At 41.3% G+C, this 23,953-nt stretch overlaps 1 protein-coding gene across 1 annotated transcript in view; it reads right to left on the bottom strand.

Annotated features, from left to right (window-relative positions):
• The window catches only part of MYRFL (myelin regulatory factor like), a 121,364-nt gene that overhangs the window by 71,699 nt on the left and 25,712 nt on the right, over positions 1-23,953 (bottom strand). Inside the window, exons 2-5 of the mRNA XM_066368544.1 lie at positions 21,462-21,552; positions 6,744-6,811; positions 6,455-6,653; positions 5,516-5,607 (exon numbers count right to left, since the gene is read on the bottom strand). Of these exons, the coding sequence (XP_066224641.1) occupies positions 5,516-5,607; positions 6,455-6,653; positions 6,744-6,811; positions 21,462-21,552 (450 nt within the window). The remainder of the gene's footprint in view (positions 1-5,515; positions 5,608-6,454; positions 6,654-6,743; positions 6,812-21,461; positions 21,553-23,953) is intronic.

Raw genomic sequence — 23,953 nt, 5'->3', positions numbered from 1 at the left:
GACAGCACTTTCAGAAGCTGATACCGAGATAAAATGGCAGAAAATATCTTGTTTGTCTGTAGTATTAACTATATGAAACTGCTACTCTGGATATCAAAACGGTCAAATAACAGCAATTTTACATGTGCAAGCTACTGTTTTTGCATAATCGTTGCAAGTTGTCTTAATTTGAGTATGTCTTCAAACTGCATGATTCAACCGCAGATAGTTTTTATGTAAATTAGATCGGTACGTTCGTTCACTGTTTCCCTTTCCTTTTAACTCCCCCACATTACTCATGCCTGACATCAGGAGTTGAAGGGAAATAGTGGTTACTCGTGAGACCAGGTGCCCGTTGCAAGAACAATGCAGAACTATGACATTGGCTCCCACAGAGCGTGCACTGAGCCACAGCTGGGAAGACACAGAAGGAGAGGCTGGGTGTTCTCTCACACATCTAACTTTCTTGCTTTATACTTTTATTGAGGACTTCCTAAAATAAATAACAGGGCTTCTCCAGTTTGCTTTTGATCCTAATTGCCATAGAAAATGTGTTTTTCTTGGGGTATCACTATTACACGTCACTTAAGCAACACATCTTTCTTTCTTTCTTTCTTTCTTTCTTTCTTTCTTTCTTTCTTTCTTTCTTTCTTTCTTTCTTTCTTTCTTTCTTTTTCGTAAATATGGATTTGGGAATAATTTCTCGAAATCCTGAGACATGTGTACCCAGCTATGCATAAGGAGGGCATTGCAAAGGGCTCTCTCCGTGTCCTCACTCCTCCCAAAGTTACCTGGCCTTCAATATATTCAAAGCAACAACAGCAAACCTAGCATTCCTCCTGCTCATACCAAATTCAGAAAAAGGGAGAAACTAGTTCTTTCATCCTTCCTTCCTCTCCCCTTTAATGAAGAGAGAATAAAGGAATTTCAAGAGCTTAAAGTTTGGAAATTAATTCCAATCACAACTCTACGCTTAATGGCTAAGCAATCTTAGGGCAATGGTTTTAGGACTCTGGGCTTCAGTTTCTTCATCTGCAAAATGTGAGTAACCATAAGACACCTGCCAGGGTTGCTGAAGGGATTCAATGAGTGATGCCTGTAAGAACTTAGCCCAGTGTCTATCACCAGTGAGAGTTCAAACAATGGTGTCATTATTCCACGTACTTGTTTCAGCTCAAGTGACTCAGTTATTCCCAAGAAGCCTTAACAAATACTTCTGCTCTTGGCCTCCATGGTAACGCTATCAGATGTGAGTGAATACTAGCTAATTCAGGCCCTTTCGCACTCAAGCATGGTGGCAAGGACAAGGTGCCAGGGGAAGCAGCCAAAGGCCAGCTCCACTCCTTCAGGTGCTGGTAGGGACAGTGGGCAGTGAGCAGGGGCACTGTCCTTGAAGATGACGGCATTTTCCACCCTGTCTCATCATAGCAGCAAGGGTTTGGGGGCAGCCACTCCAAAAAGACTGACATAATTGTGGTTTCTCTGGGAGCTGGCTCTCAGCTGGTGAACCCTGGAGGTGGGAACCTGGGACCACAAGCTCACACTGAAATTCCAGGCACAAGCCTGAGCCTATTCAGGGACTTATTAAGACTAACAATAATATCTACTACTCTTGTGTGTTTTCTGCACCACAGGCACTGTCCCAGACACTTGACATAGTTTCTCATCAACTTACTAAGGATTTTATTAAAAAGTTTCTTTTTTGAAGTATAATATATACAATGAAAATCACATGATCACTAGTACACAACTTGATACTTTTTAATAAACTGATATACCAGGTAACTACCACCATCAAGAAATAAGACATTATGGCCCTGACCAGTTGGCTCTGTGGACAGAGCATCGGCCTGGCATATGGACATCCTGAGTTCAATCCCCGGTCAGGGCACACATGAGAAGCAACCATCCGCTTCTCTCCACTTCTTTCTCCCCCTTCTCTCCCTCTTCCCCTCTCACAGCCAGTGGCTGACTGGTTCGAGCGTTGGTCCCAGGTGCTGAAGATAGCTCAGTTAGTCTGAGCATCAGCCACTAGCACCGAGGATAGCTCAGCTGGTCCAAGTTTTGGCTCCAAACAGGGGTTGCTGGGTAGATCCTGGTCAGGGCACATGCAGGAGTCTGTCTCTCTATCTCCCCTCCTCTCACTTAAAAAAAAATGAAAAAGAAAAAAAGAAACGGGACATTCTAGCACTCTGGAAGACATCATCCTGTTCTCTTCCCATTACTACTTTCTTCTGCCCAAGAAAAATCACTACTCTGAAATCTAACACCAGAGAGAAGTTTATAGAGCTGGAATAATATGATAGGTACTCTTATGTGTTGTTGTTGTTGTTGTTTTTTCCAAGATTATGTTTATGAGATTCACTTATTATTGTTGCAAACAGCAGTTGTTTGTTCATCTTCACTGCTGCAGGGTACTCCATTATATGACTCTACCACAGTTTATCCTGCCCTTGACGGGCATTGGGTTATTTTCAGTTTGTGGTTATTATAAGTAATGTGACTGTGAATATTTTTGTGCATGTCTTTTTGTGGGCATATGAACAAAATTCTGTTAGGATATTCCTAGGAGTGGAATCACGGGGTCATATAGATGTAGAAAGTGGTTCTGAGGAAAGGAGTCTTCATCTCATTCAACAAATGTGGAAACAAGTTCAAAGAACTGAAACAAATTGCCTAGCATCGCAGCTGTTGAGCGGAAGAGAAGAGATTCATGCTACACTGAGGATTTCTTGAGAAAATGTCACAGAAGAGAGAAGCAGATATGTGAAGGCAGCAAACTGCCCAAGCCCCAACCTTTTGGAGAAAATTCAGAGCTTGCATTAGAATGTCTTTCAAAATATTTTCTCATGCATTCCTTTTTAAAAAATCTTGGAAGTAGGTGAAGTAGAACTTATGACTCTCATTTGATAATCCAGAAAGGTGAGGCTTTGAGAGTTCCCAGTTGCTGGAGAGATGAGACCGATTCTTCTGATTCTACAGTGCAAATTCAGCCACTGCACCTCTCCCCGGGGGCCAAAGGTCACAACTCTGGAGCTGATAAACCCTTTTATATATGAGGTGCAAACCATATGAGACCATGAACCCTTTTATATTTGAGGTTCAGATTACATGGGGCCAAAGACCTTCTCATGTTTGGGATCCAAACCATGGCGGATCAGAACCAGCTAATAGGAGCCTGCCCACCAGTGGCTTTCTCTCAGGGCAAGGTTTGACACCTGCTCACAGCAACGCAGCTATTTTCCACTGTGAGACTTAAACATGGAGATCTGGAACCCTTGCCCAAGTGGAACTCCTTGGAAGAAGGTCACCAGAAAACCCTTATTGATTGATGATTTAGAACATCATCTTTCGTCAAAAATCCTGCCTGTAAGACCGGCAGAAGCTCCTCCTTCCGTCACCCATGTGCCATTTCCCTGGATCCTTTGTAAAAACTCTTGGCCGCTGCAACATCAAACCTGAGCTCTCTGCTACAAAACTTTTGCTGAAAATATAAACTATAATGAAAACTTGGCAATTGGATTAACTGAATTTTTCTCCCCCCCCCCCCCCGCCCATCTGCACATTATTTCTAGAAACATTATCTGGATTCTAAATGGTCGAAATGATCTTCAGCTAGCTTTTTATTGGCCTTTGAATAAATGTTAAACAAGGGATTCGATGTTTGCTATCTGTTGGGACATTTCCGTTAGTCTTCCACGGCTGTTCTCTGGAGATGGTGAAAAACCCATGCCCTTCCCAGGGACAGGCAGCAGAAAATCCTTACAGGATGAAGCTTAACTCTGAAATGACCGGAACGATTTGAACAGCAATCTGGTTAGATGAGGAAACGCTTGGAAGGTTTGGGTGCCTTGCTCCGCTGGTGCATCTGTGGGAGGGCGAACAGATGGTTCTCTCATCTGGCTGGGACTCTACTCAGCCTTTTGAGTTTGAGAATCACATTGAAGCTGCAGGCTGGAGGCAAGGATCCCTGCAGAAATTAGAGTAACCTTTCATAGGAAGGTAGATGGAGAGTTCTATCTTATCTGGAAAGGGGCCTTTCGTTTGCATTTTGTGTTTTGAAGGTTGAATAAGAAAAGTCAAGCCTCTGCTAGCTAGCCATGGTGGATCTATGTAAAAGAAAAGAAGACAATAAGAGGCTTGGTTTATTCGAGGGCTGGCTGTGCAGCACAGTTCTGTCACAGCACTCCCAGGAGATGGGCAAGGGGGAAGTCAGCATCCACTGGAGGACCCCCAGAGCCCCTGCTGGAGCTGAGGCCAGATGTCCTCGAAAGGACCAGCTCTCATGTAACTTCAAAGGCTGATGCAGCAGGGTAAGCAGGTGAGAAAGCCACATGCATTTCCTTTCAGGGTAGGATAAACCTCCAGAGTTTGGGGACAGGAACGGGAGGGGGACCCCCAAGAGGGAAGCTGCAGACACCTTGCCAACCTGATGCGTGAGAATAGAAGAAATGTGACTTGGTACCCTGAACTTGGGTCGCTGTTCACACTGCCTACATTTGATTATTTTCAGTGGCCAGTAAAATTGGTGTGTAGTATTATCCTTTGCCCTAGTAAGTGCCATAGCATTTACTCTGAAAATTCTGAAGTCCAAGGCTCCAGACTCAAAAACTCCAAGTTTTCTCAACTTGATCAGATCTCTAAGCTCAAAACATAATGTGTCATATGTTATATAAGACAAAGAACAAGGTAGGCTGACCACTTGGGCATCAGATGATTGTGCTAAAAGACTTCTAAAATGATGTGACAAAATTTCAAAGATCTACTGGGAACCTGCTTGAAGTGAGTGCTAAGGAAGCTCATCTGTCTACCACTGGAGAAATCCTCTAAAGCCTTGCTCCTCAGAGTACGTCCCGTGAGCCAGCGCATCCATCACCTGGGAACTTGTTAGAATGACGGGACCGCAGACCCCACCTCAAGCTTACTGAATCAGAGTATGTACTGAATAGAGCCATGAGCACACCAGCAGGCTCTTGAAGGTGCGGCCAGTTGCCTAGCTTTCCCAGGCCCGGAGTCTGGGTCCTCGGAGGCACTTTGTCCCTGACATAGAAAGGACAGGGGTTTCACCTCCAGCAGACAGAGCGAATGGTGTCTCTTCCTGGGAGCTCCCGCATGACCCACTTAAGACTGCATGGAACAGTACGTCAAGAGGGAGGAAACAAGCTCCCAGGACTATCACTGCCTTCCTATGAGAGAGAAAACAATTTTGTAGGGCTGCTTCAAGGTGGGAAAATCATCATGATCATCATGATCATCATCATCATCCTTGATCTTGGCTGGGTGGCTCAGTGGATGGAGCATGTGGAAGTCGTGGGTTCAATCCCCAGTTAGGGCACATACAAAGAGCAACCAATGAGTGCACAACTAAAGGAGACAACTAAGCAGAACAAGTTGGTTCTACTCTCTCTCCCTCCTCCTCCCCCTCTTCCTCTCTCTTTCTTGCTCTCTCTCTCTCTCATCAATGGGGATTTTTTTAATTAAAAAATAAACCCCTGATTAAATGGGCAATGCAGTGACAAGCCCTGGGTTGGCTTACTTGGTGTGGAGTCATGGGCCCACATCCGACAGTCCCCGGAGTCCTCCAGCGCCTGTGTGCATTTTCTCTTCTTCATTGGTGGCAATGAGGCTCTAAAGTCAAGAAACCAAAATGAAAGTTAGGGGCCTTTATAGCTTTCCATGTTACAGTAAGTAAAATTTAATGTCCCAGGGCTCTGTTCTCTGCCTTCCTAAGTCTAATTCTAATGAGTTGGGGTTCCTTGCACCCGATTGGTCTGCAAAACCAGGCCCTTGCATAGAGTGGACGAAGCAAGCACCTGTTCCATGAGCCTTACTGGCCTCAGACTTCATTTTCCTCTCCCCAATGGACCTGGGACTCACCTACTTGAAGAAGAGAAAAACTGATGAAGGCAGAGAACTCACTGAGACAAAGAAGGTAAAGACTTAAAATACAGGTATGCCTTTTACGCCTGAAATTTTTTTTTCACATGGAATTTTACCACAGTTTTTAATAGGCTTCGTTCTTTTTGTCATCTTCTAGGTCAAACATGAAGAATGAAAGGGAAGAGGAAGGAAAAGAGAAGAAAATACTACTACAAATCTTGATTGACAGGTATTTTTCTGAGAGCTCATTCACCAATTCCCTTGAGTGCTCTAGCTGAGGCTGCCCGTACATACAGGGCTTTCTCCATCACCCAGAATCACCCTGTATATTTCTGACACTTTAGCTTCTCATTGAAGGAGGAGGACCTTGGGTTCAGTGGGGTTCTATTTAATTAAAAGATGATCTAAAGCCAAGAGCATTGAGCCTGGCCTTGTCTGATATATGTCTCAACACTGCCATCTCCTGGACAGGACGCCACTGTTCACTCTACTGGCACTGTGGGGGGCTGACTGATCTGAGGTCTTCCATAACCAAACATCTTGCTCTTTACCCAGGGCTGTGGCACAGAGGCTGCTGATACTAAGAACAACTTACCCCAGATGAGAGGACACGGATTGGTCCAGGGCGGTCGCAGGATGACCGGTGATTGGGTAGCAGTTGCGAAAGCCGCTGTGGATAAGGCCGGCGTCGCTCATTTCCGACGAGCTCTGAGCAGGGTGCAGAGGCAGTGTCCCCGGTGCAGCAGCAGAGAGGAGAAAAGGAGCTGGAGTCCTCGGAGTCCGGCACCATGCACCTGGGGGACACACAGGTGAGGAGTGTCTCTCTCCCTCACCACCGGAAGTTGAAGAAGGCTCACGCTGTGCGGGAGGCGGAGGGCACTCACCTTTGAGCTGTGGAGGAGAGCAGGAGTCTGATGCCGAGTAGGGTGGAGTATCGGGGAGCTGGCGTTGCCTGTGGATTAGAGACACGCATTGCTTTTTGCCATAAGCTATCCTATCATTATATTTTGGTCAGTAACAGGAGGCAGCCCTCAGGGTACAGCACCCCAGGAATGGTTCCAGGGGCTCCAGGAGCCAAAGCCCATCAGACCATGCCCAGTCCTGGGTTAAATGAATGGCTTAGAGTCCGACAGACCTGGGTGTGAGTCCTAGCTCTTCCACTTCTTAGCTGTGTATCCGTCAACAAGCACTGGTCTTTCCAGGCCTTGGTTCCTCGTAGTGAGAATTAAATGAGACACTGTGTATAAACCCATAACACAATGCCTAAAACATAGAGAGTGCTCAGTAAACTTTAATTACCTTCTATGGCTTTTAACATTCTCAAAGCACTTACACCAGAGCAGTGGTTGTACACATTATTTGGGCTAAAACAATGTGAAATATCACCACTAAAGCAAGGATTTTTCTGTGCTCTGGGAGATCCCAGTGGTCTTGGAAGGAGCTCAGGAGTTTTATAAAAGAATTTTTTTAATGCCTGGGGTAAGGGAAATCATAATATTTTTGTTTTATATATTTAAGTGCAAGAAATTGTCATTTTCAAAGTGAGTACCACTAGTAACAAAGTGCAAAAACTTCTGTTCCCCAAAACCCACACGTCCCTTATGGCTCAGAAACTCTGGGATTCTAAGTCATATATAAGCACCATTCCCTCCACTGGACTCTCTTGCTGGACAGTACGCGAATATGCTTTCCATGGTTGATTAAGATTTCAATCTTGTACAATACAAAGAAAAGTCTGCTTTTATTATTTACTAGGAAAACTGTTTTCTTCTCAAATTGGCGCTTTATAATTTATTCACTTACTACTAATAAGGGAAGTGTAACATTCTCTAACATACTTTTACAGTGCTCCAAAATCCCCACCCAAATGAAAGTAAAGGAGTGAAGAGGCATCAACACAGAAGGGCAGAGCCCACACCAGACCCTAGTTCAAAGCTCCTGGTGTGGACAGAAGTAGTGTGGAGGGTAGTCCTCCAGGATGGAAAAAGCAAAAGCAACACTTCTTGGGGGTGGCAGAGGGAACACGGGAGCCAACAGGAAGTTGTCTAATTCAAATACAACCCCAGAAAATCCCAAGACACTGGAGTTACCGAAGCCTCTGAATTCAGGGATAAAGTGAGGCCAAAACTAAAAGGATTGACTGTAAGTTAGATGAAGGAACAGCTGGACCCTTCGAACAGCTTCCCCAACCTGTACAGCCAGGCAACTTCCTCCATCACCCCAACAGAAGCTGAGAAAGCTTACTCTCTGGAGGAATGTATCCAAGGAGACTGGAGCTCCTGGGCTGAAATCTGAAAAATTAAATAGAAGTCTAAATGCTGAACGGCAAGACCTTTCTTCAACTTGACTTTGCAGGCAGGCATCCAAGTAGATTTCCCACAATACGAAATTTGAAAGGTTGTGCCCTAGAAAAATTGGATGTCCTCAGGAGGGGAAATATATACATTTTTTTATTGATTGATTTTAGAGAAATAGAGAAAGAGTGTGCGTGCGTGTGTGTGTGTGTGTGTGTGTGTGTGAGAGAGAGAGAGAGAGAGAGAGAGAGAGAGAGAGAGATAGAAAGAGATAGAGAGAGAAGCATTCATTTGCTGTTCCACTTAGTTGTGCATTCACTGGTCTCTTCCCGTATGTGTGACTGGAGATCGAACCCAATCCTGGTGTTTCAGGATAACACTCTAACCAACTGAGCTAACTGGTCAGAACTGAAAAATAATATTTTGAAGTAACTCAAGGAAATGGCCAGTCCCTAACTGATCACTCGACAATGAAGCTTATTTTTTTAGAAGAATGGCTTGCACACCGAATATCTTAAACAATGAAGGAAGAGACATTTTCAGAAAGCCTTTAATGACAGAGAACAAAAAACTAAATAAGGACTGCAAAAAAATCACATAAAGTTCTTTTGCTTCTGATATGACTGATAGTTCCTACCAGACATGACCCTCCCACAGACAAAAACTATGAACTCTGGAAAATATTTTTAATCTACCTCATAACAATGGAAGGGGACAAAGGAAGAAGGTTCTGGAGGGGCACTGAAATTTAGCCTCAAGGCAGGAGAAGTCAGAACCAAAAAACCAGCTAAAATGCTGATAGAAACTACAATCAGCCCTGGCCATTTGGCTCTGGGGTAGAGTGTCACCCTGACATGTGAAAGTCCCAGGTTTGGTCAGGGCACACAGGAGAAGTAACCACCTACTTCTCCACCCTTCCCCCTCTTCCTTCTTCCTCTCTCTCTCTCTCTCTCTTTTCCCCTTCTGCAGCCCAGGCTCAAATGGTTTGAGCAAGTTGGCCCCAGGCACTGAGGATGGCTCCATGACCTGCTTCAGGTGCTCAGATGGCTCGGTTGCTAAGCAACAGAGCAGCGGCCTCAGATGGACAGATCATCTCCCAGTAGGGGGCTTGCCTAGTGGATCCTGGTCAGGGTGCATGCAGGAATCTGTCTGTCTGCCTCCCTGCATCTCACTTCACTTAGAAAGAAAGAAAGGAAGAAAGAAAGAGAGAGAGAGAGAGAGAAAGGAAGGAAGGAAGGAAGGAAGGAAGGAAGGAAGGAAGGAAGGAAGGAAGGAAGGAAGGAAGGAAGGAAGGAAGGAAGGAAGGAAAGAAAGAAAAAAAGAAAGAAAGAAAGAAAGAAAGAAAGAAAGAAAGAAAGAAAGAAAGAAAGAAAGAAAGAAAGAAAGAAAGAAAGAAAGAAAGAAAGAAAGAAAGAAAGAAAGAAAAGAAAAGAAAGAAACCTCCAATCTTTCTGGCCTAAGGAAACAGAGAACAGGTTCGAGAAGCTCAGTAAATCTTAAGCAAGGAAGATAGAAAGAAAACTACACCTAGGTCACCAGAGTCACACAGCTGCAAACCAAAACTAAAGAGAAATTCTCAAAGTAGCCAGAGAAAAACAACATGTTACATAAATGATTCAAATGATCAGTGACTTCTCATCCACATCTCCAGAGGCAATAAGACAGTCCAACAATATCTTTAAAGTGCTAAAGAAAATCAAACCAGACGATCTAGAACTTTATATCCAATGAAGATACCCTTCAAGAATGAAAGCAAAATAGACATTTTCAGATGAAAGAAAATTTTAAGTGAATCCTTGAACAGATATGAGCAATAAGAAATGTTAAGTACATTATTCAGACTAAAGGGAAATAATATATATATATATAAACTTGAAACTTTAGGAAGAAATGCAGAGAACAAAAAATGGTATTTATCTAAATGCAAATTACTTTTTCTCTTAATTTCTTTGAAATATATAGGAGTGTAGCAAGCAAAAATTATGGCATTATCTTGTTGATTTATGTGTTAGATATAATACTTAGGACAACTATAGCATAAAGGGTGGGGATGGGGTAAATGAAATTATACAATTAAATGTTCTATATTTTTTTAAAAAATTTTTTATTGATTTTAGAAAGAGAGAAACATCAATCTATTTCTGTATGTGCCCTGACTAGGGATTGAACTGGCAACCCCTGTGGACCGGGATGATACTCTATCCAACCAAGCTATCAGGCCAGGGCAAAGGTTCTACATTTTCTGTAGATAATATTAAATTCTTAAAAGGTATAAAGCAAGAACAGCAATATAAAAACATCACTTAGATGAAAGGTGATAGAACTATCTAAAAGGGTTAGAAACTATGTGCTTCTGGGAGAGCCAAGTTCAGGGCCATGGCAGCAGGGCAGAGCACGGCTGGTTTTCCTTATTAACCATCTATCTATACGGCGCCATTTGAGTTCTCAAATTCTGCACGTGTATCACTCTCCTAAATCTAAAAATTTAATTTGGTGAATGACTCCGTGATCTCACAATGTCACATTCAATATTCTAGACCTTAGTTAAGCTACCTTTACATTAGCAGCACCACTGAATTCAATAATGTGAATAAAAACGAAAAGATCATAAGTAAATTATCAATTTAACAGAGAAATGCGGCGCTGCATTATCAGAAATGGGAATGTATGCTCCACTCCTTTGTGGAGAACTGAAGGTCCCTGTGTTGAGTGGCAGCAATGAGTGTGGGTGGCTTTAAAATGAAAATATTAAAATTTTAAATGCATTCTTTAAAATTTAGTGTCCCTTCCAGAACTTATCACAGCCACTCCTTCATATCATTGCATTCATTCCATGCTTGGTGCATTTTAATATATTGAGAGAAATTTTGCAGTTCTTTGCAGAGAATTTGAGGGAAGAATTAATGATAGGTACTTTCAAAACTAAGCAAATTACTTAAAATAACTAAGCAAATTGTTAATACAAGGGCAATGATTAACTTCAATGTTACTTGGGACTGTTTCCAAGCTGCTAACTCTTCCCTAATCACAGGCACCATGTCAGGAATCCCAGGAATGCACCTGAGACTGTTTTTGGACTTCCTGCTCTAAATTAGCCTACTAAGCCAAAGGGCTTTTTATAAAGTGGCCTAGGAAGCAACAGACACCGTGAAGGACTAGCTCTAGCTCTAGCTTCTGTAGGCGATAGTTATATATAAAAAAAATTTAACTGCCAATAAAAAATAGAATAACTGGTCTTCTAGACCCTTTTGTCTCAGACACACAGCTTGTTTTGAGTTTAGAAGGATGAATGGAGAAACGCTCAGCCTTTTGGAGGCTGAATGTCATACACACCAAAAGCAAGGCTGCAGAATAGACTGCCCTCCAGCTGGCTGAGGATGCAGGGACACCCATGACATCAGCACGCTGCCCCCAGAGCAGCCAGTGTTTCTTTCAGATTGCAACCAGTCTTGAGCAAGTATTTACTGACTGTCTAGTATGTGCTTATGAACTTCACTGGGCACCATGTGGGACACATCGTATTAAGACATGGGCCTTTGTGAACACTGAGCTGGGGCTACTTGCAATCCAACAGTCCAGTCCCTGGGTTTCCTCAGTGACCCTCCCCCCCGGTGCCTTCACCCACCTGCTGCCTCCTCTCTAAAGTATTATTACACAGTGAGCCCAACTCAGCATAGTGCCTGGTCCTTAATAAATACGAATTACTGCTTTTTTTAATACATAGTCATATACATGTTAATAGATATATACATTCTTATATCGAGAGGGCTTTCCTGACCACGCAATCTAAAATAGTAACCCTCCCCCACCTCTCACTTTCAACCCCCTTATCTTATGCTTATTTTTTCTTACCTTAATGAATGACTTTATGCCACATGCCATTCATTGCCTTTCTCTTCCTCTCAGAGTGGCACAGAGCAGCAGGCTGCCAACAGTGAGGGAGTGGGGACGGCTCCTCGCAGGATGGGGAGTGAGAAAATGCATTGTCTGTAGAGACTTGAACAGCAATCCTTAAACCACCAAGAAGTCAGCCGACTTCTATTTTTCGTCACCACATGCCACCAACTCAAAGAAATGCCCGGGTGCCCTGCCAGGGCTGATGGCCTCCCACCACACTGCCCTTAGCAAGGTTTTCATCTGTTCTGTTCACTGTTGTAGCCCATTATCCAACTATAAAAATTGTTATTGGGAGTGTTTTCTTCGATTTTCACGTGTAAGGTTTATCCTCCTACAGGGATATCCACATAAAGAGCATGACTTTATATTGTGTGTGTGTCCTGCATAGTGTACAGTTGTATGCCTGTGGTAGACACTCAACAAATACTGGACCGAGCTTAGTTAGGGTTTGTACCCATCACCCAGAACTTGAGGTAGGAAAGGGCCTTAGCAGAAGCACCATCAGTGCCCAAGAAAATCATTTTATGACAGGGCAGCAAGAAGCAAGAGAAGCATGATGCCACTTGTCCTCTCTAGCCCCATGTTAGCAAAGGGCAAGGACCATCAACCACCACCCCCTCTGTGGCTTTACAAACAGATAACCTTTATGGAGAGCCCACTCTGGGCCAGGCACTGAGCTGGCCCTCTGCACGTGTTGACTCACCTCATCTCTACCACCACCCTATGAGAGGTACTATTATTGCGCCTATTCTACAGGCAATGAAACTGAGCCTTGATGAGGATATTCATCTGGCCACTATCAAACTGGAGCCAAGTGGTCCACCACCAGAGTTCATGGTCAAGAACATGGTGTTTTCAATAGAGACTATCCTAATCAAATTTAAAACTATAAGTTTCATTCTCCACAAGTATCTTTAGAATCAAGAAATCACCAGTAATGGTTTAGCCCAAGATTCTGTTTGGTCTTTAAAGGTCCTACTGAATCAGTTTGAACCCAGAAGACAATCTGGTCAATGAACTCAAATAGCTTTTCACAGCTCTTCTCATAAAACTGTGCATATTACTTCACTGCCTTTTGCAACATCACAGTCCAGAGCTTATCAGCCCCATTCTACTTGCGGCAGAATTACACATGCAGCTGGTCATTGACTCCTAACTCATTCTGCCATCCAGCCCCAATAAGCCAAATCCTAAGGAAACCTCAGAATATTAGACACTAAAGCTCACCCGTCAGAATGAAGCTAAATAAAGCCTGGAGTTGATTCTTCTTTAGGACTTCATGTGTGTCTAAGTTCCCCTCTTATGAAGTCACGGTGAATAGGTGTCACCTTGCATGTTTTTGAAGGAAACAAAGTCTATTTTGAAGATGCACTTGTCTATTTTCCAGAGTCTTCCCGTGTCTACACACACACACTTCATTTCCTTTTTCACTAGATCCTCCCAAGTTTTATGCTATCCCCTAAATATCTAGCTTCCTTCCTTCCAAGCAGCTCTCTACACATGGGCATGTCACACTGTGTCCAACTACAATGTTCCACCTTGTTTCTAATAGGTAACCGGCTGGCTAGCCCAGAGAGTCAGAGAAAACTTCAGAGCTGTGGTGGGATAGCTGAATGGTTACAGCATTGGCCTGAAGCACAAAGAGGATTTCAGTCTGCTCCTCCTGGGCAGACAGCTGCCCTGCACTCTCCACACAGGAAATACAGGATTTAGGGCAGTTTCCAGTAAACTTTCAATGTTCAATGTCACTAATCATCAGAGAGATGTAAATTAAAACCACAATGAGATACCACCTCACACCTGTCAGAAGGGTGCTCATCAACAAAACAACACAGAATAAGTGCTGGCGAGGATGTGGAGAAAAGGGAACCCTCCTGCACTGCTGGTGGGAATGCAGACTGGTGCAGCCACTGTGGAAAACAGTATGGAGATTCCTCAAGAAATTAAAAATCGAATTGCTTTATGACCCAGCTATTCCATTTTTAGGAATTTATCCTAAGAATACCATATCACTGATACAAAAGAAGATATGCACCCCCATGTTTACGGCAGCATTGTTCACAATAGCCAAGATCTGGAAACAGCCCAAGTGTCCGTCAGTGGATGAGTGGATAAAAAAGCAGTGGTACATATACACAATGGAGTACTAGGTAGCTAGTGAAAAGAAGGAAATCTTACTTTTTGTGACGGTATGGGTGTACCCAGAGAGCATTATGCTAAGTGAAATAAGCCAGGCAGAGAAAGACAAATATATGATCTCACTTACATGTGGAATCTAATAAACACAATGGACTGAGGAACAAAATAGAAACAGAAGCAGGGCCATTAAGAACAGAAGGACAGGCCCTGGCCGGTTGGCTCAGCGGTAGAGCGTCAGCCTGGTGTGCGGGGGACCCGGGTTTGATTCCCGGCCAGGGCACATAGGAGAAGCGCCCATTTGCTTCTCCACCCGCCCCCCTCCTTCCTCTCTGTCTCTCTCTTCCTCTCCCGCAGCCAAGGCTCCATTGGAGCAAGATGGCCCGGGCACTGGGGATGGCTCCTTGGCCTCTGCCCCAGGCGCTAGAGTGGCTCTGGTCGTGGCAGAGCGGCGCCCCGGAGGGGCAGAGCATCGCCCCCTGGTGGGCAGAGCGTCACCCCTGGTGGGCGTGCCAGGTGGATCCCAGTCGGGCGCATGCGGGAGTCTGTCTGACTGTCTCTCCCCGTTTCCAGCTTCAGAAAAATAAAAAAAAATAAAAAAATAAAAAAAAAAGATCAGAAGGACAGCTGTCAGAGGGAAGGGAGATGAGAAGACAGGAGCAAGGAAGGTGAAGGGATTGGCCAAATTACATATAAATAACATACAGATAACAGGGCAGCAATTCCCAGAGGAAAAGGGGGGAAGGAGGGATGGGGAAGGGGGCAAAGGTGATGAAATGGGGGTGTTACTGGGGGGATGGTGAGGATGTTATATTGAGTAGGACACTTGAAACCATGTTAACACAATAAATTAAAATTTTTAATTAAAAAAAAGAAAAAGAAAAAAATATATATATATATAAATAAACCGCCACATGCCAGCAAGACTGCCCCAGCCCAACATACCAATCAGATTCACACAGAAACACGAGAAAGCTCTGAGCAGCACAGCCCAATGCTCAGCCATGGGCACCTGCCTCCCCAAAGGTGTTCCAGGCCACATAAGTGTGAAGAACACCTCATTCACCTTCCTAGTTGCACATTAGCACAGCAAGGTTCTGAAAGGGGCTGCAGTAAAGAAGGTCATTTAATTTTAAGCAAGTGACTCATAAACTTATTTATTGATCATGAAACTTTTGTTTCTTACTGCATTTTATGGGACCAGTTTTCCACAGAGAATTTAGGGGCATCTATTTTGCAGAGCCAATAGTTCCATTTTTTAATACTGTATGTTTGAGATTTGACAGTCTGCCTAGGAGATTCAAACTGGCTCTCAGTACATTTGCAGTGGAGTGGTCTCTTAGATCACTTAGATAAAGAGTTGCCACAGATCATTTTTAAAAGAACAATTTATAGGCGATATACTAGAGGAGAAGTAATCAGGATTTGTAGGAAACTCAGGGGTGAATCCCAGCTCTGCTACTTACTAACTGTGAACCTCAGCAAGAAAACCTACATTGGGAGGAATGCAACTAACCTGCGAAAAGAGCCTGATGTTTAAAAATACTCCGCACTTGGCGTATTTGAGTAGGTTGTGCAGATGTAACGATCATTGAACCAGCCCAACAACCCTGTGGTCATAAACCAGACCTGTTTCTACTTGTTCTCTCTTGGATTTTTATTGCAGCCCCACTTAACTGCATGCACCTGAGCAGTTTTTATCAAGCAGTTTTTATCAAACTGATCATAGGACTATTCTTGAGTGGATGTGAACTCTGACAATCTTTGCAAACTATGTACGGCTCAGATCCATCCTGAGTCACACGTTCTAGCAGATGACTTGACACTCATTTAGATTATTTCCCTAAGGTTCACAATCCTCCAAAATATCCTTTAAGATATCAATTAATCTAAAAGCTGCCTGTAGAAGAACGAGCGTGTATTCTAGAGCGAGACAACTTAATTCCAGCTTTGCCACTTATTTACCTATGGAGTTACTTAACCTCTTTGAACCTCAGCCTTCTCATCTGTAAAATATGAACAATAGTGTGCCTATTGGGCAGAGTTTGTTAAAAGAGTGAACTGTGTAAAATCAAACATGTAATTAAATAAGTGAATAAGTAAACTGCAAAAGGCCTAGCCAGTTTGCTCAGTGGTAAAGCGTTGGACCAGAGTGTGGATGTCCTGGGTTCAATTCTTGGTCAGAGCACACAGGAGGAGTGACCATCTGCTTCTCTCTCCCTCCTTCTCCCCCTACTCTCTCTCTCTTCTCTTCCCCTCCCACAGCCTGAGCACTGAGAATGGCTCCATGGAGATGCTCCACCTCAAGTGCTAAAAATAGCTCACTTGAAAGCATGGCCCCAGGTGGGCAGATCATCTGCCCCAGATGGGGGTTGCCGGGTGGATCCCAGTGGGGGTGCATGCAGAAGTCTGTCCCTCTATCTCCCCTTCTCTTACTTGGAAACAGAAGAAAATAAGGTACAAAAAGCACTGCCCAACACTTTGTAAGTGCTTAATACTATTAGCTTCTCCCTTTACCTCTGTGCACACCCCACCCACCCCAAAGATAGAGAATGAATCTGATCGGGCAAACCAATAGCAATAACCTATAGGGAGAAATCGCTGGTCCTGCAGGAGGGACCATTATTATCATGGGGACTAATATTATAAAGCAGGTTTCAGAACTCCCAGATAAGAAGACAGATCTTCAAATAAGACTTTGGTTCAATTTGCCCCCCAAATAGCTAACGTTCTTTCTCTGGTTATAAAAGTGATTCCGACGAATTAACAGAACCTGGTGGAATCAGCTGCACCTTCTCTTAAGGAGAAATCATGTAAGAGAGAGAGACTGGAAAACTGGAGGTTGTTTCTAGGCCAGAGATGGTAAGGATCTAGCCACTGCCCACCTTCCCCACAAGAATTCATGCCTGCTGCCTGGCTGCTTGGTTGGAGTGAGAGGAATGTGAAGGGAGGTCAGCCCACACAGTGCCTGGAACACAACAGCAGGCTCAGGTGTGGGCTCAGACATTTGGTAACTTACCAGTAGTGTGTATGTGCGTGTGTGTGTGTGTGTGTGTGTGTGTGTGTGTGTGTGTGTAACTAGCTTGCAAAACATTGAGCTTCCCTTCTTCCCACGGTCATTTGGTAAGGATGGTTTTGTTGGCAAAGAGCAACAAGATCCAGGTTTCAGAAATATCCTCAAACAGGTTATATTCCATTACTATGGAAATTCAGGTCTGGTTTCACTCTCTGTCTCTCATGGGAGAGGAAAATGAGGGCCTTTACAGGGGGCTTAATAACAGAATGAAGATGATGTCAGGAGTCAGTAAATTTGAAGGCAGATCAATAGAAATTACCCAATATAAAAAACAGAGAGGAGAATGATCAGGGAAAAAATTAAATGAGATTCAGGGACCTGTGTACAGTATCAAAGGTCTAACATTTGTATCGTTGCAGTCCTAGGAAGAGGAAAGAAAGATGTCAGTAGAGAAAAATTAATATAAAGAAATAATAGCTGAAAACTATCCAGATGTAATAAAAATAAATAAATTTACAGATTCAAAAATTTGAGCAAATCCCAATCAATATACTCTCCAAAAATCCATGTCCATACCCAGTCATATCATAATAAAAACTCCTAGAAACTAGAGACAAAGAAAATACCTTGCAGCTGGAGGAAAATGACATGTTACATGAAAGGGAACAATGATTCAAATAAGTGTTTCTCATCAGAATCATGGAGGTCAGAATACAGTAAGTCAAAATTTTTCAAGTGCTGGGAAAAAAAGAACTTAGAACCAAACTTTCTGAATCCACAATCATTCTAAACAACTTTACTATTCCTCTAACAGTGACAGATAAAAGAAGTAGACAAAAATCAGCAAGGATATAGAAGACCTGAAAAATAAGGTCAACAAATTTGACCTAATTAGCATTTATAAAATGCTAACAGTTGAATGCACATTCTTTAAAAGTGCACATTGAACAGTCATCAAAATAGATCATATCCTGGGTCATAAAATAAACCTTAGCAAATTTAAAAGAAGTAGAATCATACAAAGCATGCCTGTCCATAATGGAATTAAACTAGAAATCAGTAACAGAAAAACATATGAAAACTCCCAAATATTTGGAAATTAAACAATAGAATTCCAGCAACCCATGAGTCAAAGAGAACGTCTCAAGGAAAACTAGACAATCTCTTGAGTTGAAAGAAAATTAAACATAGCATATCAAAACTGAAGAAGACAGCTAAGGGAAGTGTGTAACACTGGATATTTAAACTCAGAAACAAAGCATTGTCTCCAACTAAGAACTCAAATCAAGCCTGACTGGGCAGTGGCACAGTGGATAGAGCGTCGGACTGGGATGCGGAAGACCCAGGTTCGAGACCCCGAGGTCACCAGCTTGAGTGTGAGCTCATCTGGTTTGAGCAAAGCTCACCAGCTTGCTGGCTCGAGCAAGGGGTTACTCAGTCTGCTGAAGGCCCGTGGTCAAGGCACATATGCGAAAGCAATCAATGAACAACTAAGGTGTTGCCAACGAAAAACTAATGATTGATGCTTCTCATCTCTCCATTCCTGTCTCTCTGTCCCTGTCTATCCCTCTCTCTGACTCTCTCTCTCTGTCTCTGTAGGAAAAAAAAAAGATTAAAAAAAAGAAATCAAATTGCTTAAGAAACTAAAAAAGAAGAGCAAACCAAACCCTAAGGCAAGCATCAGAAGAAAATAATAAAAGAGAAAAAAATGAGTGGAATTGAAAACAAGCAAAATGAAGAAAATCAATGAAACCAAAAGAGGCTTATTTGAAAAGATCAATAAAATTGATAAATATTAATGAGATTGATCAGAAAAGAGAAAAGATACAAATTACCTACCTGAGGAACAGAAGAGGGAATATACTCACTACAGACGCCTCCGAGTCTGCAAAAGGCTAATAAGAAATACTATGGTATGAACAACTCAATGCCCATAAATTTGAAATGGACTGGTTCCTGGGTGGGGAAAAAGCTACCAAAACTCCCTTAGGGAGAAAAAGATAACATGAATGTATGGGATAAATTTAATCTGTGGGTAAAATCTTCCAACAGAGCAAACTACAGGCATAGATTATTTCACCGGTTAATTCTATCAAATATTTCAGTAAGAAATAAAGCCAATGCCACATAATCTCACCCAGAGAATTTAAGAGGAACCAACTAATTTTAAGAGCTTATATTTACCCAGATCCTAAAGCCAGAAAAATGTCATATAAGGAAATACAGTAGAAAATCTTTGGGAACTTAGATTAGGCAATATCTATATTTCTTAGAAATATAGCACAAACTATTTAAGAAAAATATAACAAATAGGACATCATCAAAATTTTAAACTTTTGCTCTGGGAAATACACCATGAAGAGAATGAAAACATAAGCTATAAGCTATGAACTGGGAGAAAATATCCACAAATCACATAGCCAACAAAGTTCTTATATCCAGAACATTTAAAGTGTTCTCTAAACTCAAAAGAGAAAACAACAACCTTAATTTTTTTAAATGAGCAAAATATTTGAAGAGGTAGTTTATCAAAGAAGATGTATGGATGGCAAATAAGCACATGAAATGATACTCAATATCATTAATCATTGGGAAAATACAAATTAAACCACAATGAGATACCACAATAAACATAGTAGAATGGCTATAATAAAATTTTTTAAAACTGATAATACCAAGAACTGGTGATAAAGAGAAGCAATTGGACGTTTCACATATTGCTAGTAGTAATACAAAATGGGTGGCCACTCTAGAAAATCTGACAATTTTTATAAAGTTAAGTTTATACTTTCAGTATGAGTCAGCAGTCTTTACCCTAAGTATTATCCTAGAGAAATTAAAACACTTGATCACACAAGAACCTGTGCATGAATATTTATACAAACTATTCATAATTGTCAAAAATTGGAAATAATCCAAATGTCCTTGAATGGGTGACTGGATAAGACAAAAAGAAATGAATTAGTGATCAAAGACTTTCTGTGCTTAGTGAAAGAAGCCACATTCAAAATGTTAAGTACAATATGGTTTCGTTTATGTGATAGTTCAAGAGAAGCTAAACTCTAAAGACAGAGAAATGATCTGTGGTCACCAGGGGCTCAGGGTGGGTGGAGGTTTGACCACAGAGGGGAAGCACAAGGGAAATGTTCCAGGTGAGGATGCTGTGTGTGCTGATCACGGTAGTAATTATACTACTCTGTCAATGTGTTGAAACTCATAAAACAGAGTTATAACTAACAAAATATAACTCACAAAATATACGAGAAAAAATTTGAATTTTACTCTAAAAAATGAAAAAAGAAAGCTGGAGTGGCCACATTAATATCAGAAAATAAGAACAGAAATCAATGAAAAAGAAAACAAACAAAAAACCCAGTTAAGAATATAAATTTGCCTGACCAGGCAGTGGCACAGTGGATAGAGCTTCGGACTGGGATGCAGAAGGACCCAGATTCGAGACCCCGAGGTTGCCAGCTTGAGCGCAGGCTCATCTGGCTTGAGCGAAAAGCTCACCAGCTTGGACCCAAGGTCGCTAGCTCGAGCAAGGGGTTAATTGGTCTGCTGAAGGCCTGTGGTCAAGGCACATATGAGAAAGCAATCAATGAACAACTAAGGTGTCGCAACAAAAAAACTGATAATTGATGCTTTTCATCTCTCTCTATTCCTGTCTCTGTCCCTATCTATCCCTCTCTCTGACTCTCTCTCTCTCTGTCCCTATAAAATATATATATATTATATATATTTTATATATATATATAATATATATATATATATATATATAAATTTAACCAAAAGCTGGTTCTTCAAAAAGTTAATAAAACTCTTGCCAGATCTATCAAGAAAAAAAAAAGTTACAAATTACTGATATCAAAGGGATCATCACTATAGATTGGACTGACATTGAAAGTACAACCAGGAAATATAATGAACAACATTAGGCCAGTAAATTTGACAACTTAGAAGAAATGGACAGATTCACTGAAAGATGAATTGCTATGTTGATGACTACCCATAGATAACCTGAATAGCCCCATACCTATTAAAGGTATTAAATTGGAAGGGGAGAGCCTTCCTCTAAAAAGAAACTTCAGGCCTAGCTGGCTTCACTGGTGAAACCTGCCAAAGATTTATAGAAGTAACAATACCAACTCTACATAAGCTCTTCTAGAAAATACAAGTGGCGGGAACACATACCAGACCATTTAATTATTTCATAATTTTAAGAACAGCAAATGGAGAACAGTGCTCTCATTACTTACAAGGCCCCCAAATCGAAGTCATTGCCCAAGAACTCCTCCAGCAGACTGGTATCCAGGGCCAGGTTTCCCAGAGTGCCATTGGTCGCCTGAGCTGCAAAAGCAAATAGAAATTTTTGAGATTTATGAAGATTTCACAATGGCTAATGGCTAAAAACATTGACATGTTCACACCCAAGAATTTCAAAGCAACTAAATGGCATAATGTATTTATTTTCCATTCAACTATTTTCTTCAGCAATGTCCTAAGACGTCACCTTCCTCCAAGAGCCTTCCTGACTGTCCGAGGCTGGTTTAGAGATCCCGTTTGATGTGTTTCCTTTAAAACCATGTGCTTTGCCATATACACTATTATGATTGTTTGCTTTTGTGTTTGTTTCTTTTCTAACATCTTTAAGGATCAGGACTGTATTTGTTTTATTGTAGCGGCAAGAATCTATAGTATAAAAAAGGGCAACAATAAACTTTTTTATGGGGTGGATTGATGCATTCATGATTGACTGGACAGATTTTTCCAGTTAAGTTCAACAAGAAGTTCAGTATCTTCCTTCACTATTTGTTACACTTCTCAAAATGTAACAAAATATTTCTGTCCTTTCTCTTGGTTTAAAAAATGGAAATAAACTTATTGGTTTCATTTCATTTGTAATAAAAATGTTATAATTTAAAAAGAATATAAAATATAAGAATATATTATAAAGCAGATAAAATAGTCTTTATTTGCAGATAACATGATTCTCTACCTAGCAAACTCAAGTAATTAGAAATAATCAGAAAATTTAATAGACTAGGTGGTTAAAATTAAATATAAAAACTAATTACTTTCCTATATACAAAAAACAAGCCATCAACCATTTCTAAAAACATAATAAAAAATAAAATTTTACTCAAAATAATAAAAAGCATAAAATACTTAAATATATACTTTGAGACTTTTCTAAAAAAAAACTTTAAGAAAAGATTCATAGAAGTAATATCTCTGTGAAGGATCAAAAGAGATTTGGACAAATGGAAAGACCCACATTGTTCTTAGGCTAAAAGACTCAATACCTGCAAAACTTTTACTATATATTATTTAGGATGTCTGCCAAACCCGAATAGCTGTTTTCTGAGAACTTTCCCCTTATACTTGTAACACGCAACCACTACAGGCACCTGAATCAGATAGAATCAATCTGTTGGTTGGCTAGTGGCCAATTCAATTATTTTTCCCAAGAATTTGAACAATAGGCTTTAAGCTAGTGGTTGGGATTAAGTCATGTAATAGCTAAGGCAGAGGACCAGAGTGATAGCCTAAACATTTCTGTCATGTGCACCCAGGTCCTTCTTGTTCTTTTAACCCTTACTGAGCCTGGTTCTTCCACTTCTCCTTTCATTGCATGACAAGCTCTTCATATACCCAATAAACTCTTTCAAATCGGTTGTTATGTTACCTGAAATCAAATAACCCTCAAGTGATAGTGTTCTGAAATTCTTCTGGAAAAATAAATACCCAAAATCTCTAGAATAATTATGGGAGGGGGTGGGGTGAGAACCAAGAAAGACACAAATGGACACATCAAAGGAACACAAATAAGTCCAGGGCATACCAACAGATATTACATATATGGAATATATAGAGTCTGAGTACATGACTTAGCACATGATAAACATATCCTTTCATACCAATAAGGAAAGATTGATTATTCGATAAAAGTTGTGCAGAAAATTGGTTAGACATGTGGGAGAAAATAAACCTGGATTATTTTCCTGCTTCAACACCAAATTCCAGATAGATCCAATATTTCAACACAAATAAAGGAGACCATAGAAAGAAAACATGAGTGAATATTCTTATGACCTTAAGATAAAGAAGCCTTTCTAAGCATGGCATGAAAATAAAAGCTATAAAAGAGAGAGAGAGAGAGAGAGAGATAAATTCTACTTTTATACATTTTTTGAGGGGGGAAAGAATTTTTAACATTTTAATTTTAAAATAATTTTAACCTCAAGAGAAGTCACAAGAGGACTTACACCCTTCATGCATATTTTCCAATTATTAACTTGGTGGAGGTTTTCCCAGGTGCAATTTAAACATGTAATATTTCAATTCTCTATTTCCCACACCAAAATTCCTCGTGTAATCCAGAGCCTTGTGTTTCCAGGGACATGGTACCTTTGTATTCATGTCACTGCACTAGTTATACGAGGGCCGTTTTATGTTTAGATTTTGGCTTGCTATTTTACCCAAAGTCATTAAAATAAAATTTTAAAAATCTTGAGCACCTCACAAATGGGAAAAATTTATGGGTACAAGAGACAGGTAGAAGGAAAGGAGGAAGAAAGAGGAGGGAAGAAAAAGAGAAGAGAAATCACCAACTCCATTCAGGGCATGAACTAAGAGGGAAATAGAAGATACCCCTAAAACAGAGGTTGGGAACCTATGGCTCATGAGCCAGATGTGGCTCTTTTGATGGCTGCAGCTGGCTCGCAGACAAATCTTTAATAAAAAAAAA

Source organism: Saccopteryx leptura, chromosome 2 (assembly GCF_036850995.1).
Source record: "Saccopteryx leptura isolate mSacLep1 chromosome 2, mSacLep1_pri_phased_curated, whole genome shotgun sequence".
In the NCBI taxonomy this organism is placed as follows: domain Eukaryota; kingdom Metazoa; phylum Chordata; class Mammalia; order Chiroptera; family Emballonuridae; genus Saccopteryx; species Saccopteryx leptura.
The sequence above is the reverse complement of the archived record's forward strand: the minus strand, read 5'-3'. Positions and strand labels throughout refer to the sequence as shown.